Source organism: Callithrix jacchus, chromosome 10 (genome assembly GCF_049354715.1).
Source record: "Callithrix jacchus isolate 240 chromosome 10, calJac240_pri, whole genome shotgun sequence".
Classification (NCBI taxonomy): Eukaryota; Metazoa; Chordata; class Mammalia; order Primates; family Cebidae; genus Callithrix; species Callithrix jacchus.
In genome coordinates this window covers 120,586,368-120,601,599 of record NC_133511.1, presented here as the reverse complement: position 1 = coordinate 120,601,599, position 15,232 = coordinate 120,586,368, and the positions used below count along the sequence as shown (strand labels likewise).

The 15,232-nt window shown below is 46.6% G+C and overlaps 1 protein-coding gene across 4 annotated transcripts in view; it reads left to right on the top strand.

Annotated features, from left to right (window-relative positions):
- The window catches only part of LOC144576364 (phospholipase A and acyltransferase 2-like), a 36,062-nt gene that overhangs the window by 17,602 nt on the left and 3,228 nt on the right, over positions 1–15,232 (top strand). For 2 of the 4 annotated variants that reach the window (XM_078341236.1, XM_078341237.1), the window contains exons 2-5: positions 85–293; positions 2,109–2,181; positions 4,952–5,069; positions 10,810–11,078. In XM_078341236.1, coding sequence (XP_078197362.1) covers positions 2,161–2,181; positions 4,952–5,069; positions 10,810–11,078 — 408 coding nt within the window. In that variant the 5' untranslated portion in view covers positions 85–293; positions 2,109–2,160. Of the gene's footprint in view, positions 1–84; positions 294–1,446; positions 1,511–2,108; positions 2,182–4,951; positions 5,070–10,809; positions 11,079–15,232 lie in introns of those variants that run through there. The other 2 variants (XM_009008364.5, XM_035263036.3) reach the window with 2 other exon arrangements.

The window sequence follows — 15,232 nt, the reverse complement described above, 5'->3', positions numbered from 1 at the left end:
CACTCAAAAGATGATCGGGAAGCCCGAGTGGGGACTGGCCCAGAGGAGAAAATTAGCTAAGTCAACCCCACTCTCTCCCTCCAGGAGGAATGCTTTGGAGATTGTCTCACTGAAACTCAGGGGAGAATGGAGTGGAGGTGCTGAGAGAGGTATCGTGGAAGCAAGACAGTGTGGGCCGAGGGAGTAGCTGGTCATGTGGAGCTGCTGTGGCTCCCAAAGAGTTTTCCAGTGCGGGCTCCAGTCCATCTGCATCCCCACACTAAAGCTCTTTGTTTGTTTGTAGCGTGAAGAAGGTAAGTTACTGGTCCTTGCTTTCCTGCCCTCCATGCTCCACAGTGAGGATACTCAGCTCCCCCCAGCCCCACCCACTCCTTCCTGTCCAGTTTGCTCAGGACCCACCAGCTATATGTTGATGTCAGAAGATAAACTTATTTGGAGGTTGGAGGGATAAGCATGCAGGTGCCTCAAAGAAGCAGCCTCTGTACATCCAATAATGGGTTTTGGTTTCCATTTGGTACAGAATGAGTGTTTCTGAACTGTGGGTGAGAGGCAGGAAGAGGAGTGGTTTTTTTTTTTTGAGATGGAGTCTCCCTCCGTTGCCCAATCTGGAGTTCAGTGACGTGATCCCAGCTCACAGCAACCTCCGCCTCCCCGGTTCAAAGTATTCTCCAGCCTCAGCCTCCCAAGTAGCTGATTGCAGGCATGTACCACCATGTCCAGCTAATTTTTGTATTTTTAGTAGAGATGGGGCTTCACCATGTTGGCCAGACTGATCCTGAACTCCTGACCTCAGGTGATCCACCCACCTCAACCTCCCAAAGTGCTGGGATTACAGGCATGAGCCACTGCATCTGGCCTGGAGTGGGTTCTTTCTATACTGCTGTCCAAGCAGCCTCACTCTGTTTCCAGCGTCGGGAATGTGCCTCCAATAATATGGAGTGGGAGTCCTTGCCCTGGACCCTCCCTCCCCAGTTCACCACACCCCCTGAAGATGGTGTGACCAAGGGCTGCTCTCCCTGAGCCCACCGTTCCTGCCTTCGGGCCATTTGCCTAGGGTTTGAGGTTGGTAGAAATGTTCACACTTCCCAGCAATGATCATTCTCAATTTGGAGGCATGAGTCTCAGTCTCTATGGGGCTCCTCTCTCTTTTTTGAAATGTTTCCTCCATGGTCTCCATCTCTCCATCCTGCCTGCCCCGGAACCCACTGGATCTTGCTTGTTCCACCTGAAACTTGGTGATTATCAACTGTGCCCCTGACTGCACTGCCACCAAGTCCTTCCCCATCTATATCGTGAGCTCTGATTCCTCTTGCGTCTGGTTGATTTTCACACCTCTTTTCCTACTTGATATGTGCCCGGCCCCTTGTTTAAAGACAGGGCACAGTTTACATGAACCTTGATCTTGTTTGCTTGGGCTGGGTCATGGGGAAAGCGAAACTCAGACGTAATTTAAGGATAGACACAGAGTCAGCAAGACACAAGATAGCATCTTGACGGAAGGATGGCTTCGGTAAGTTCCCAGAAGGGTTTTAAAGCTTTTCTTTGAGGAACAACCACCCTCTTAGTGGTGATTAGTGTGTTCTTGTTGGTCTATAGCCCTGGCACAGATGGTACATGGGCACACACTGAGGCCTGGGGGTCTGTCTCTCTCAGACACAGTGGGAAGGAACCATGGCGCTGGGTTATAAGCCTGGAGGCTCCCCAGCCTCAGCTGTTGCATGAGGTCTGCTTCTACTGAGGCCAAAGTTTGGGTTTGTGCTTTTGCAATCCCTCCTGTGGCCACACTCCCAGTGGCTGTGCTGAGCCTCCCGAAGGCAGGAATGGTGGGCTCAGGGAGAGCAGCCCTTGGTCACACCATCTTCAATGGGCGTGGTGAACTGGGGAGGGAGGGTCCAGGGCAAGAACTCCCACCGTGTGGGTGGTGATGGGGGCTGCCAGAAAGGGCTCTGTCTCCCTCACCTCCAGGCAGGGCCAGTCCCTCTGCATTCCGTCCTTCCCTCCAATCCCTTCTTAGGTTCCTTCTTCCTTCAGACCCAATAGCAGCCTCATTTCCCGAGTGCTTGGGGGTCCAGACACCATGCTAAACACTTTTATTTAATCCACATCAGGTAGTGAATAAGCAATTCTATGAAGCAGGCATAATTACTGCCAACTTCACAGATGGGGGGGAATGATATTCCGGTAAGTATTAGAGGGGACTGCCCAAAAGGCAGGGAGGGAATTTGAGCTAATGGAGGGGGGGAGTCTGACTCTAAAGCTTCAACTTAAAAAAGAAGAATGTATTTAATTCCATGAGGAACATGTGAGCACATTCACTTTGTTTGAAAAACCAAAACTCTAGCCTGGGGAACATAGTGAGACCCCATCTCTACAAAAAATACTAAAATTAGCCAGACTTAATGGTATGTGCCTGTAGTCCTAGCTACTTGGGAGGCTGAGGTGGGAGGATGGTTTGAGCTGGGGAGGTTGAGGCTGCCTGCAGTGTTAGTGCCATTGCACTCCAGCCTGGGTGACAGAGTGAGATCATGTCTCAAAAAAAGCCAAAAGCCAAAAATCAAAACTAAAACCAAAACTATGAGCATAAAAGCTGAAGTCCCCTCTGGCCATCCTCCCCAGCTGTGCAGCCTTTCCCCTCTGGACAGCCTGATATGTGCTCTTCCAAGTATTTTTCACTTGATCTTAGCCAAACACCCGAGAAGCGATTCTTCCAAGTAGTTTTCTATGCTTTTGCAGACATATATGACTACCTTACAAGTCTTGGTTTGTAGCTTTGGGGTTTGTTGTATTTTTTTTTTTTTTGAGACAGAGTCTCTATCACCAGGCTGGAGTGCAGTGGTGCGATCTCTGCTCACTGCACCCTCTGCCTCCCAGGTTCAAGCAATTCTTCTGCCTCAGCCTCCCAAGTGGCTGGGATTACTGGTGTGCGCCACCACCCTCAGCTAATTTTTGTATTTTTAGTAGAGACGGGGTTTCACCATTTTGGTCAGGCTGGTCTTGAACACCTGACCTTGTAATCTGCCTGCCTCGGCCTCCCAAAGTGCTGGGATTACAGGTGTGAGCCACCGTGCCCAGCCTGTTGTAGTTTTAAATTGCATTCCCTGAGGACAATTCACTTAGGAAATGTTTGAATCTTCTCCTTTATTTGCCAGATTTTGGAATAATGTAGTAATTCTTTTCTGTCTTTCAAAGATGCCTTCTGTGTTTTAAAAATATCCTTATGAACACATGGGTTTTAACATATTTGATGTATTTCAGTCCATGTATGGTTATTATTATTATTATTATTTTTTGATGCTCAAATTGTCCCTTCTTTGGTCCAGTTGACTCTTGACCCCGCTAGTCAAAGGCTTTACTTTTTTTTTTTCTTTTTAATTTCAAGGCTTCTTTGGTGAACAGGTGGTGTTTGGTTACATAAATAAGTTATTTAGTGGTGATTTCTGAGACTTGGGTGCACAGTCTGAGCTGTGTACTCTGTACCCGATGTATAGTCTTATTTTGTTTTTGAGATGGAGTGTCACTCTATCGCTCAGGCTGGAGTGCAGTGGCACCATCTCGACTCAAGCTGCAATCTCTGCTTTCCGGGTTCAAGCAATTCTCATGCCTCAGCCTCCTGAGTAGCTGGGATTACAGGCACCTACCACCACACTCAGATATTTTTAGTATTTTAGTAGAGGTGGGTTTCTACCATGTTGGCCAGGCTGGTCTCAAACTTCTGACCTCAGGTTATCCGCCTACCCTGGCCTCCCAAAGTGCTGGGATTACAAAGTGTGGGCCACCACGCCCAGTTCCAGTGTGTAGTCTTTTATCCCTCACCCCCTCCCACCCTTTTCTCTGAGTCCCCAAAGTCCGTTGTATGATTCTTACGCCTTTGTGTCCTCATAGCTTAGTTCCCACTTACGAGTGAGAACATAGGATGTCTGATTTTCCTCTCCTGAGTTAGTCCGCTTAGAATAATAGTCTCCAATTCCATCCGAGTTGCTGCAAATGAAAGGCTTTACTTTTAACTATAGCTCCCCACCAGACTTCCAGTTGGCTGACACCCTCACTGCTCTCAGCAGCAGTTCAACTCAGTGGCCTGGCTTAGCTGAGTTATAGGGAAGAGGGGTGCTGGCTAGCACCAGAGCACACCAGAAACAGAACTCATGTGTCAAGGGCTGTCTCCCATTCTGGGTGTGGCCAGGGCAACATTCCTCTCACCCATGCACCCTCCAGATGGGCACTACCCTACTGTCAACTCCAACCACACTCTGCCATCCCTTGCTTTAATTTTAGCCTGGAGCTCAGACTTCAGCTGCCCTGGGCTTGCCTAGGACATTCTGGAATGGTTAAGGGCATTAATGTTGGAAACATTCAGCCCTACGCTTCACTCCTGCTCTTCTACTCACTAGACGAGTTACCTGACCTTCCTGAGACTCCACGTGCTCACCTGTCAAGTGGGGGTAATGATAGTTGTTACCCAAAGGAGTGGTGTGTAATGTGGGTTGAGTGTCCGACTGCCTCTGACGTGTTGGGCATTGCAAGTCAGAGCTCTGTAACTCATAGGAATCATCTGGGCTTAGGCTCATGGCAGGTGGCCTTTAAAGAGGCGTTTTAGGCTTCCTCGAGAATCATGAAGTCACCTGCTGACAAAAACATACTCCATGCTCAAGATGCACTCGCATCCAGCTTGTGCACCTTACTCCATCACACTTCCGTGCTGCAGTTCATGAAAATGTCCCTCAAAGTTACTCTCTCCATCTCCTTGTTTCCTGAAGAGCAACCTTTCCAGTCCTGCAAGCCCAGTAAATGAACGGGGTTGCTACCCATGTGAGGAGAGCTCCCTCCTTCCTGTTTCCTGCAGGTGATGAGCACAGGGAATCTGCAGGCTGGGCTGGGGCTCCTTGCAGGTCAGGCCCTAGAATGCTTCCTGCAGATGGCTCACCTCTGCTTGTCCCTGTTTTTTTTCTTGCAGTCCAGACCAAGACCAAGACCGAGACCGAGACTTGGAGACCTGATTGAGATTTTTCGCTTTGGCTATGAGCACTGGGCCATTTATGTGGGAGACGGCTTTGTGATCCATCTGGCTCCCTGTAAGTGTGGATGGGTTCTCTTTTTAAGCACAAGGATTGAGATCAAGAATGTGAAGAGATGCACAATTATGTAATTGTCTTCACTTCAGGGTCTAGCAGACCCTGAAGACTCAATACATAATGCTGAATGAATTGTGCTTTTTCCTGCTAGCTGTGGCAACTGCTACTCTTCTTTTGCAGTAAGTTGGTGGAGAGATTATTGACCTTTATTCCGTTATAGAGTGGGGTTCAGTCCGAACCAACTCATTGTGTATGGTGAGCATCCCTCCATGGGATCTCGTATGTATTTGTTGTTCTGAAGGTACAAACAAGAGGAAGGAGCAGTTCCTTTCTTCGGATAGCTTGCAGCCGACTGCACAGTATAATGGAAGGAGCACACAGGCCTCCCAACTCAACAGAACCAGTTCGGAATCATGGCTCCTCTGTTTACTGACTGTGTGCCTTGAGCATGTGGCTTCATGTCACTAAGTTCAGCTGCACTTTCTACAGAGCAGGGATAAGAATCCCTGTGCCCCAGCTCATGGAGGGAGGAAATGAAGGAATGTATAGGAAAGCACGGGCGCAGAGGCCGGCCAGGGGCTAAAGCAACCTCCCTTTCCTTCTGAAGCATCATAGCATCAAAGAAAATGACAAAATACTGGAAACGACTCAAGTGCAAGACACCCGGGGATTAGTCAAGTAGAAGAGATATACCTGCACGTAATGGAATGCTATACAGCCATTAACATAGCGCGCAGCAGGTATATATGCACACATAGATGTATATCTATCCTCATATATAGATGTCTATATACACACAAGTATGTACATGTCTATCTATCTCTATCTATAGATGCTCTGAGTTTCACTTTCCCTGTGACCCAGCCCAGGTCTGTGTGTGTATGTTTATACATACAGATTTAATTCTTATAGAGATTTTCATGATGAATCAGCAGCTGCTGACAAATGTTTAAGATTCTTGAGAGAATACAGTGCATAAGGCGTATTATCAATATGACTAATAGGAAGATATGTGTATGTACACACAGACCTGGACTGGGTCACAGGGAAAGTGAAACTCACAGCATCTATAAATAGAGATATATAGACAACTCTGTTTCAAGAGTTGTAGAAATACTGATACATATGTGTATATACTTATATATGCATGTATGTATATATATATATATACACATGTGTATATATGTATATACACGTATGTCTATATATAGATGTGTATATAAGTGAAATAAAATCAAGCTAGAGAAATTTAAAAGGTTTGTTGTACATACAAAAGAACAGTTCTTGAATCCAGAGACTTTGAATTAAAATGGCAAGAAGCTTAGCTCAGAGCAATGGTAGCTCCGTTTATGAAGTTATAGAAGTGAGGAAGTACATTGTTTTCTGTTGTGATGGGGTGGTGCGTGCCTGTAGTCCCAGCCACTTGGGAGGCTGAGGCATGAGAATCACTTGAACCTGGGAGGCAGAGGTTGCAGTCAGCCAAGATCACACCACTGCACTTCAGCCTGGGTGACAGAGCAAGACTCGGTCTCAAAAAAAAAAAAAAAAAATAGAGAGAGGCTGGCCTAGGTGTGCTGGCTCACACCTGTAATCCCAGTACTTTGGGAGGCCAAGTTTTGCAGATTACAAGGTCAGGAGTTCAAGACCAGCCTGACCAATATGGTGAAACTCCATCTCTATTAAAAAAAAAAAAAATGGAGGGACCAATAAAGAATAATTTGGGCTCCAGGCCTTGCAATATCCTGCAAGCATGAGGAATCCTCTGAGTTGTTTTTCAGTTATAAATCAAGGATAATTTTAGATATTATTTATTCTTTCTGGGCACAGAAATATTGCTTTTTTGGATAAATGATAACCTAGATAACAAACCATCTCTTATGAAAGTTGAAGCTTATCTTGAGAGATCTCATACCCCTTATAAGCTAGTTGTTATAGGAAACACATCGCGTAAGTTTCTGAGTTTTCTCTTTAGATGAGGAACACAGAAACAAATCATCTACCTATTGCATTTCTGGGATATTTCAGGGGTTTTAAATTTTTATGTAAAACTTGTGGAAAGTATAAGGAGCCTCAGTAATACTGTCTAAGTATACTGTTGACTTCTCCAAGTAAAGTTAAAAAAAGATTGACTTTCTCTGTCTACTGGACTGCAAAAGAAAGCAGAGCATAAGCCCACAGTGTTGACGTGAGGACAGCTTGTTTGGTTTGTGGTTACAGGTAGCACTTTGGGGAAATCAGATGAATTTTAAGTTTTTCATTACATGGTTATGAGTGGTTTAGGACTAGTCAACTATGGCTTCCATTTCAGTTTCTCTTTGTTTGTGTGTGTATAAGTTTGAATATATATATTCAAATTTTAAAAAATTAGACTTATTTAGGAATAATTTACATATAGTAAAATTTATCCTTTTTTTTGAGACACAATTTCACTCTTGTTGGCTAAGCTGGAGTGCAATGGCATGACCTTGGCTCACTGCAATCTCTGCCTCCGGGTTCAAGTGATTCTCCTGCCTCAGCCTCCCAATTAGCTGGGATTACAGATGCCTGCCACCACGCCCAGCTACTTTTTTGTATTTTTAGTAGAGGTGGTGTTTTGTCATGTTAACCAGGCTGGTCATGAACTCCTGACCTCAGGTGATCTGCCCACCTTGGTTTCCCAAAGTGCTGGGATTACAGGTGTGAGCCACCACGCCCGGCCAAATTTATCCTTTTTGGTATGCAATTCTATGAGTTTTGACAAATGCATATGAATAGGTAACCATCACCATAATCTAGTTATAGAAGACTTTCCTAATGTTCTCTGTTCAGCTGAACCCATGGTTGGAGTGGCCCCAAAAGTGGGAGTTTCTTCAGGGGACTGCCCCCCAAAATCCTGAGATGGGGCCAGTTTGGATTCCAAAGAAAGAAGCACTAAATGCCAGGCTGATGAATCCAAAGCATTTATTAGGGGAACTTTGATGCAGAGGGCTGGAGTCCTCTCACTGGACAGCAAGATAGTAGAGGGTCTACCCAGGAACGTCTGGAACAAGGGGGTTGGATTATGAGGTTTACGTGAGGATTAAAAGAATTTGGTTCAAAGCTGGGGCATCTCTATGTGCTTAGCAACGTATTTGCTCTTTCAGTGTTTCACGCAACAACCTAAACAACTTTATCGGTGCCTGGGAATGAACGTTAAAGGCTCCAGCTTGGGTTCAAGCCTGCAGAGGGCAGCAGGCAGCTAGCTGGGTCACAGAGTGTCAAGGCGTTCTGTGTTAGTCAGGACAAAGAAAGTGGGGGAAAACTGGGGAACACTACACCTCATCCCCCTACAATTCCCCCATGCCCTTTTGTTGTCAACCCGCATACATCCACTCATGACTCCAGCTCCTAGCAAGCTGTGGTCTTTTCTGTTCCTGTAGTTTTGCCTTTTCCAGAATGTCACATGACTGAAACCATAGAGAATGTAGCCCATTTTGTGTCCAGTTACTGTAACTTAACATAACGCATTCGAGGTTGATGGATGTCATAGCCTGTGTCAGTACTTTGTTCCTTTTTATTGCTGAATAGTATTCCATCGCATGGACGTACCACCATTTATTTATCCATTCACCAGCTGAAGTCCATTTGGGCGATTTTCAGTTTTTGATAATAATCACTAGAGCCATTATAAATATTCCCATGCAGGGTTTTTTTTTTTTTTGTATGTGTGAACATAGATTTTTATTTCTTCTGGGTAAATACCTAGGAATGGGATTATTAGGTCATGTGGTAAGTGAATATTTACTTTAATAAGAAACTGCCAAACTGTTGTCCAAAGCACTTTACCAGCAATATAGGAAATGGTGTTCTCTATTGGGAAGGAGGAAGAAACCCATCCCAGGGCTGAGAGACTGAGGGGCAGGAACGGGAGAGTGAGAGGAAAAGGGGAAAGAGAGAGGCATGGGGAGTCTGACCGGTGGAAATAGGGGGACAGATGTGGGAGGACTAGGGGCAGAGATGGGAAGGCTAAGGAGTAGAAAACAGAAACTTAGAAGCCAAGAAGGGGAGACATTGGGTTAGAGGATACTAAGGGGCAGAGATGCAGGAGACTGTATTTTTCTCATGAAAAAGAAAAGGCTGGGCGCGGTGGCTCATACTTGTAATCCCAGCACTTTGGGAGGCTGAGGCGGGTGGATCACCTGTTGGGAGTTCGAGAACAGCCTGACCAACATGGAGAAACCCCGTCTCTACTAAAAAAAAAAAAAAGAAAAAAAAAATTAGCCTGGCATGGTGGTGCATGCCTGTAATCCTAGCTACTTGGGAGGCTGAGGCAGAATTGCTTGAACCCGGGAGGTGGTGGTTGCAGTGAGCTGAGATTGTGCCATTGCACTCCAGCCTGGGCAACAAGAATGAGACTCTGTCTCAAAAAAAAAAAAAGAATACATTATTGGTGATGTATTTTTATACCTATATTAATCCTGTTTCTTCCAGCTTCCCTTCCAGTCTGTCCAGGAAGACTGGGTGTGGACTCCTCTGTTTCTCTCCTTGGCAGAGGATCTCTCTGGCTCCCATTCCTGCTCCTGTAGCTGGAGTGAGCTGGGACCGAGACATTTGTTTAAATATCCTTTTGAAAAGAAAATAAAAATCAGTAAAGGAAAATGTGAATACACACCTAAGTTTAGAAGCTGGTCGTTAGCTAAACTGACTGTTCAGAGACTGACATTACAACAGGCTTTCTCCAAGCTGGGCTGCTTCTAGCAGGGTCCATTGTAGACCCCGGGTCCATCTGGCCCTCCATGAGGGTTCTGGCTGCCGTCACTTGGCCACTGTTTCATTCCAGCTTCCCAGAAGGCTGGGGTCCCCTTTAGAGGCCAATTGGAGAATTTAGAGCTGGAGGGCATGGACATCCCCTGGCCTAGTTCCTCTAATTGAAAGTGATGAAACCAGGGTCCCAAGATGAGAAGGGCTTTGTCTGAAAGCACACAGTAAGAGAGCCAGGGCCAGGACCTAGGGGGGCCTGGATTCCTGAGCCAGGCTTCTATCTTGTTCAGCTGTTTTCTTGAACTGGGGCTCCCACGGCACTGGCTCAGGGCAATGGAGTGATGATTTCTTTTCTTTACCTTTTTGGAGATAAGGTCTCACTCTGCTGCCCAGGCTAGAGTGTCGTGACACAATCATAGCTCACTGCAGCCTGTAATTTCTGAATTAAAGCGATCTTCCCACCTCACCTCTGGAGTAGCTAGAATTATAGGTTGTGCTGCCATGGCCAACTAATCTTTTAATTTTTATTTTTAGAGATAGGAGCCTTACTATATTGTCCAGGCTGGTCTCCAACTCCTGGCCTCAAGTGTTCCTCCCACCTTGGCCTCCCAAAGTGCTGAGATTACAGAAACCTGGCCTGTAGTGACTTTTTCTAAGCCACAAGCTAGTGAGGGGCAGTTGGGACTATGGCCTGGGGCTCTTCTGCCTTCTCTTTTTGCCCTGTACCACTCTGCCTTGACCGTTGTCCTCTTTCAGTGACATTGGAACTCGTGTGATTCTTTAGAACTCAGGTTCTTTACTTTAGAAATGAGGAAACCAGAGCCTAGGGACCCATGCTGACTTCTCCAAAGTCACCCAGGCTTGGGTTTGCCCTGTTTTCAAGTTGGAGACCAGGCAGGATGGACAGGTCCTTTCACAGCTCATCCTTCTTGATGGTGCTTGGGGCAGTGAGGCTGCTTGGCTTGGAGCCAGCTCCGAGCCCTGCTGGCCCCGCCCAAGACCGAACTCACTGTTTGCACAGGTGAAATTGCCGGAGCTGTTGCGGCCAGTGTCCTGTCCGAACTGACCAACAAAGCCGTCGTGAAGAAGGAACTGCTGTCTGCAGTGGCTGGGAGAGACAACTACCGGGTCAACAACAAACATGATGACAGATGCGAGCCACTGCCCGTCAACAAAATCATCAAGCAGGCGGAGGAGCTGGTGGGAAAGGAGTTTCACTATTCGCTGACCAGTGACAACTGCGAGCACTTCGTGAACGGGCTGCGCTATGGGATCTCCCGCAGTGACCAGGTGCATCCTCAGCCTGTGTCCCCTTCCCAGCAGCCAGGCCACTCCCTCAGCTGTCAGAGGCTGGGTACCTGCTGGGGCCAGGGTGGGATGGAAATAGATATGAGCAAGACAAATTCACAGACATGAAACCCCCACCCTTGAGGTTTCATACGGAGATAGGCAAGTCGGCAGTGTAGACCAGTGCAGTGGGTTGGGGGGGTGGCCACAGAAGGGAGTCACAGCCTGAAATGGCCATCCACAGCCCTAGAGTCGGGTTTCATGATCCCCACTTTACAGATGGGGAAACTGAGGCTCACAGTGCTTAAGTAACTTGTCCAAATTCATTAAACTCCTAGTTATTGAGTCTTTAGTACACGTCAGCCATGGTGACGCGGAGGCAGTTAAACCCCCACGTGTTCTCTCCAAGGGACCTGATCAAGGAAGGCTTTGCAGAAGAGGTAATACCTGAGCACAGCCTGATTTGATTATTTTGATTTCTGAAAGAAAATGAGCTGGAGATTACCAGGGAACGGGGTCAATAAGGAGTGGAGCAGAGGGAACAGCGTGAGCCAGGAAGGGGAAAAGCCCAGGTCATGTTGGGCAATTTTTTTCTGTAAAGGGCCAGATAGTAAATATTTCAGATTTTGTGGCCAGGTGGTCTCTGTCTTATGACTCTGCTGCGATAACTTTGCCGCACAAAAGCAGCCACAGACAGGTAAGGCTGTCTTCCAGTAAGTATATTGTTTATTTATTTTTATTTTTTATTTATTTTTCTTGAGAGGGAGTCTTGCTCTGTTGCCAGGCTGGAGTGCAGTGGCATGATCTTGCCTCACTGCAACCTCCGCCTCCCAGGTTGAAACGATGCTTCTGCCTCAGCCTCCCGAGTAGCTGGGACTGTGGGTGAACATCGCCATTCCCGGCTAATTTTTTGTATTTTAGTAGAAATGGGGTTTCATCATGTTGGCCAGGATGGTCTCAATCTCTTGACCTCATGATCTGCCTGCCTTGGCCTCCCAAAGTACTGGGATTACAGGTGTGAGCCACCGTGCCCGGCTGTGTATTATTTCTTTTTTACAAAAATAGTTTGCAGGTTGGATTTGACCCATGGGCCATAGTTGGCCAACTTCTGGTCTAAGATAACTTTACATTTATTATTATTTTTTGATACAGGGTCTTACTCTGACACCCAGGCTGCAGTGTGTCACGTGGAGTTTGATCATGGCTCACTGCAGCCACTCCAGGGTTCCAGTAATCCTCGCACCTTAGTCTCCGGAGTGACTGGGACTACAGGCATGTGCATGCCTGGCTAACTTTTGTATTTTTCTGTAGAGACGAGGTTTTGTCATGTTGCCCAGGCTGGTCTCCAACTCCTGGGTTCAAGCGATCTGCTTGACTTGGCCTCTCTTGGGATTACAGGCGTGAGCCACCGCACCCAGTCCAAGTTAACTTAGAAAACCACATATCCCTCATACATTCTTAGGTGACATCAAACAGTTAAAAAATCATAAATGTAAAAAATTTTTAAAGGGAAGGATGGAATTTTTAGTATATTGCGTATTACATTTTTGTGCATACATTTTCTTCACAATCTGGGAGTTGCGCTTTTAGCTCATTCGGTTAGGGACACATGTCTTCCATGTAGTTTAGATAGCCAAGCCAGGTGATATTGTCACGCCAGCCAGCCTTATCAGGCTTATCTTGATGTTCAGAAAGAAACCCGACAAGTTTTCGATTCAAATGAGCATGTTAACTCACTGTTCCAGACAAACATCTCAGTGCAGAATTCTCATTCTAAAGTAGTAGCTGGATAAGACGGGAGCCTCGATATGGCTGCACATTCCTTTCTGAAGCTCTCTCTGTTTAGGAGCAATGCATTCTGGAACCGTCCCTTCCTGGTTCTAGGAGTGTTTACGCCTTAGCCTATGCACCATAGATTCGGGGTGCGGGAGGATTTAGCTCTTCCGTTGTAAGATAGGAGAAGGAGAGGTGATTAAAAGGGGAGATGGGCAAAGAAAATCCACACCTTCTGGAAACAAGTGCCCCAGGAGGGAGCTCAGGCTATTAACTGAGAGCCTGCCAGGCTGTTCTGGGCACTGGGGCATGGTGGGACCTGCTCTGGTGCTTGGGAGGAACCTGTTGGCGGGCTCTCCCCTCTGTTGAGCTGAGGAGGGTAGACCTGTCTCTGGATGGGAGGGGAGTCAGAAGCGGGTTGGGGGTGGGCTGCCTTATCATGCATCTTAAAGCACTTCTACAGGCTGTGCAGAAGCCACAAAGTCAATCTGGAAGACCCCAGTTTTAGGAAGTGGTTGGCCCTCTGCTGTGCTTCTGAGGGGTCAGAACTCAAGCGAATGGGGAAGACTCAGGGGAGGCAGTTTCCTCTTTTCTTTTCTTTCTTTCTTTTTTTTTTTTGAGATGGAGTTTTGCTCTTGTTGCCCAGGCTGGAGTGCAATGGCGTGATCTCGGCTCACCACAACCTCCGCCTCCCGGGTGCAAGCGATTCTACTGCCTCAGCCTCCCGAGTAGCTGGAATTACAGGCCTGTGCCACCATGACAGGCTAATTTTTTGTATTTTTAGAGATGGGGTTTCTCCATGTTGATCAGGCTGGTCTTGAACTCCTGACCTGAGGTGATCCGCCCGCCTTGGCCTCCCATAGTGCTGGGATTACAGGCATGAGCCACCACGACTGGCCGAGGCAGTTTTATTTAGTGTGTCTCTTGTCCTGGTGCCTCTCTTGTTGAACTCCATCTGCTGCAGGTCCCCCATTAACTTGCCTTTCTTTCTTCCTCTCCTTCTTTCCTTCTCTTCTGACTCTGTCTGTAGCTCTCGCTCTGTAAGAAAATGGGCTCGTGAGAACTGCAGAACTCTCGGCACGCAACAACCCTGTCTAGCCCCTGCTCTCACAGATGACCAAGCTCTAGCACTGCTTCTAGCACTGCTTCTGTGCATGTAGGATGACCCCAGCCCCCTGATAAACGCCTGCCTAAGAAAGCTCTCTGCTGCCAGGAGCATTTACCATTTGTTCTAGCCAACACCTGACAAAGACTCTGGCCCTTTCTTAGAGTGTTTATTAAAAAGGATTTCTAATTATGAATCCTTCCTCTGTCCCTTTGAAATGTAGATACAGTCATCTCTTGGTATCCATGGGTGGGGGAGATTGATTCCAGGACCCCCTCAGGATACCAAAATCATGGATGCTTAAGCCCCTTGTATAAAATGGGGTGTGATATTTGTATATAACCTGTGCACATCCTCCCATATACTTATTTTATTTCAGAGACAGGGTCTCACTCTGTCACCCAGGATGGAGTGCAGTGGTGCTCCACGGAAATATAATCTTGGCTCACTGCAGCCTTGACCTTCCTGAGCTCAGGTGATCCTCCCACCTCAGCCTCCTGAGTAGATGAGATTCCAGGCACACACCATCACACTCGGCGAATGTGTGTGTGTGTGTGTGTGTGTGTGTGTGTGTGTGTGTTTGTAGCAATGGGGTTTCGCCACGTTGCCCAGACTGGTCTCAAACTCCTGGGCTCAAATGATCCACCTGCCTTGGCCTCCCAAATTATGAGTGAGCCACTCATAATTACTTGTACTACTCAATGCAATGTAAATGCTGTGTAAATAATTATGCTGTATTTTTAAAATGTATATTATTTTTTGTTGTTCTTTTAAAATTTTTTTTTCCCAAATGTTTTCAATTCACAAATTTTTTCAATTTGGGAAACAATTTTTTTCCCCCAAATGTTTTCAATTCCAATGTGGAATCCATGGAAATGGAAGGCTGAATGTCAATCTCTTATAACTCAGAAGTGTCTTTCTCAAGGACCTGAGAGCCATTCCTTTGAAATATAATCATCAGGAAGGATAGAGCCTCTGTCCCCAGTCTTTGTGGGATGGTAGAATCCTAACTCTGATAATTGCGAGCTAGCAGACACAGCTGGCCTCATTGCATAGTCAGTATTTCACCTCTCTGACTCTACGGAGCCCTCGCTCACCCCTCCCCCTACTCCCACATCTCCCTTTAAAATGTCAGTCACCTCTGCACAAATTGGGATGGAGCTCAGCTCTTTCCCTGCTGTCAGGAGACAGTGAATCAAATCTGTTTTTGCTGTTTTGTTATGTCTGGCTTTATCTTTGACACTTGGAAACAATTCTGAGTGTATTTGAATAAAATGAT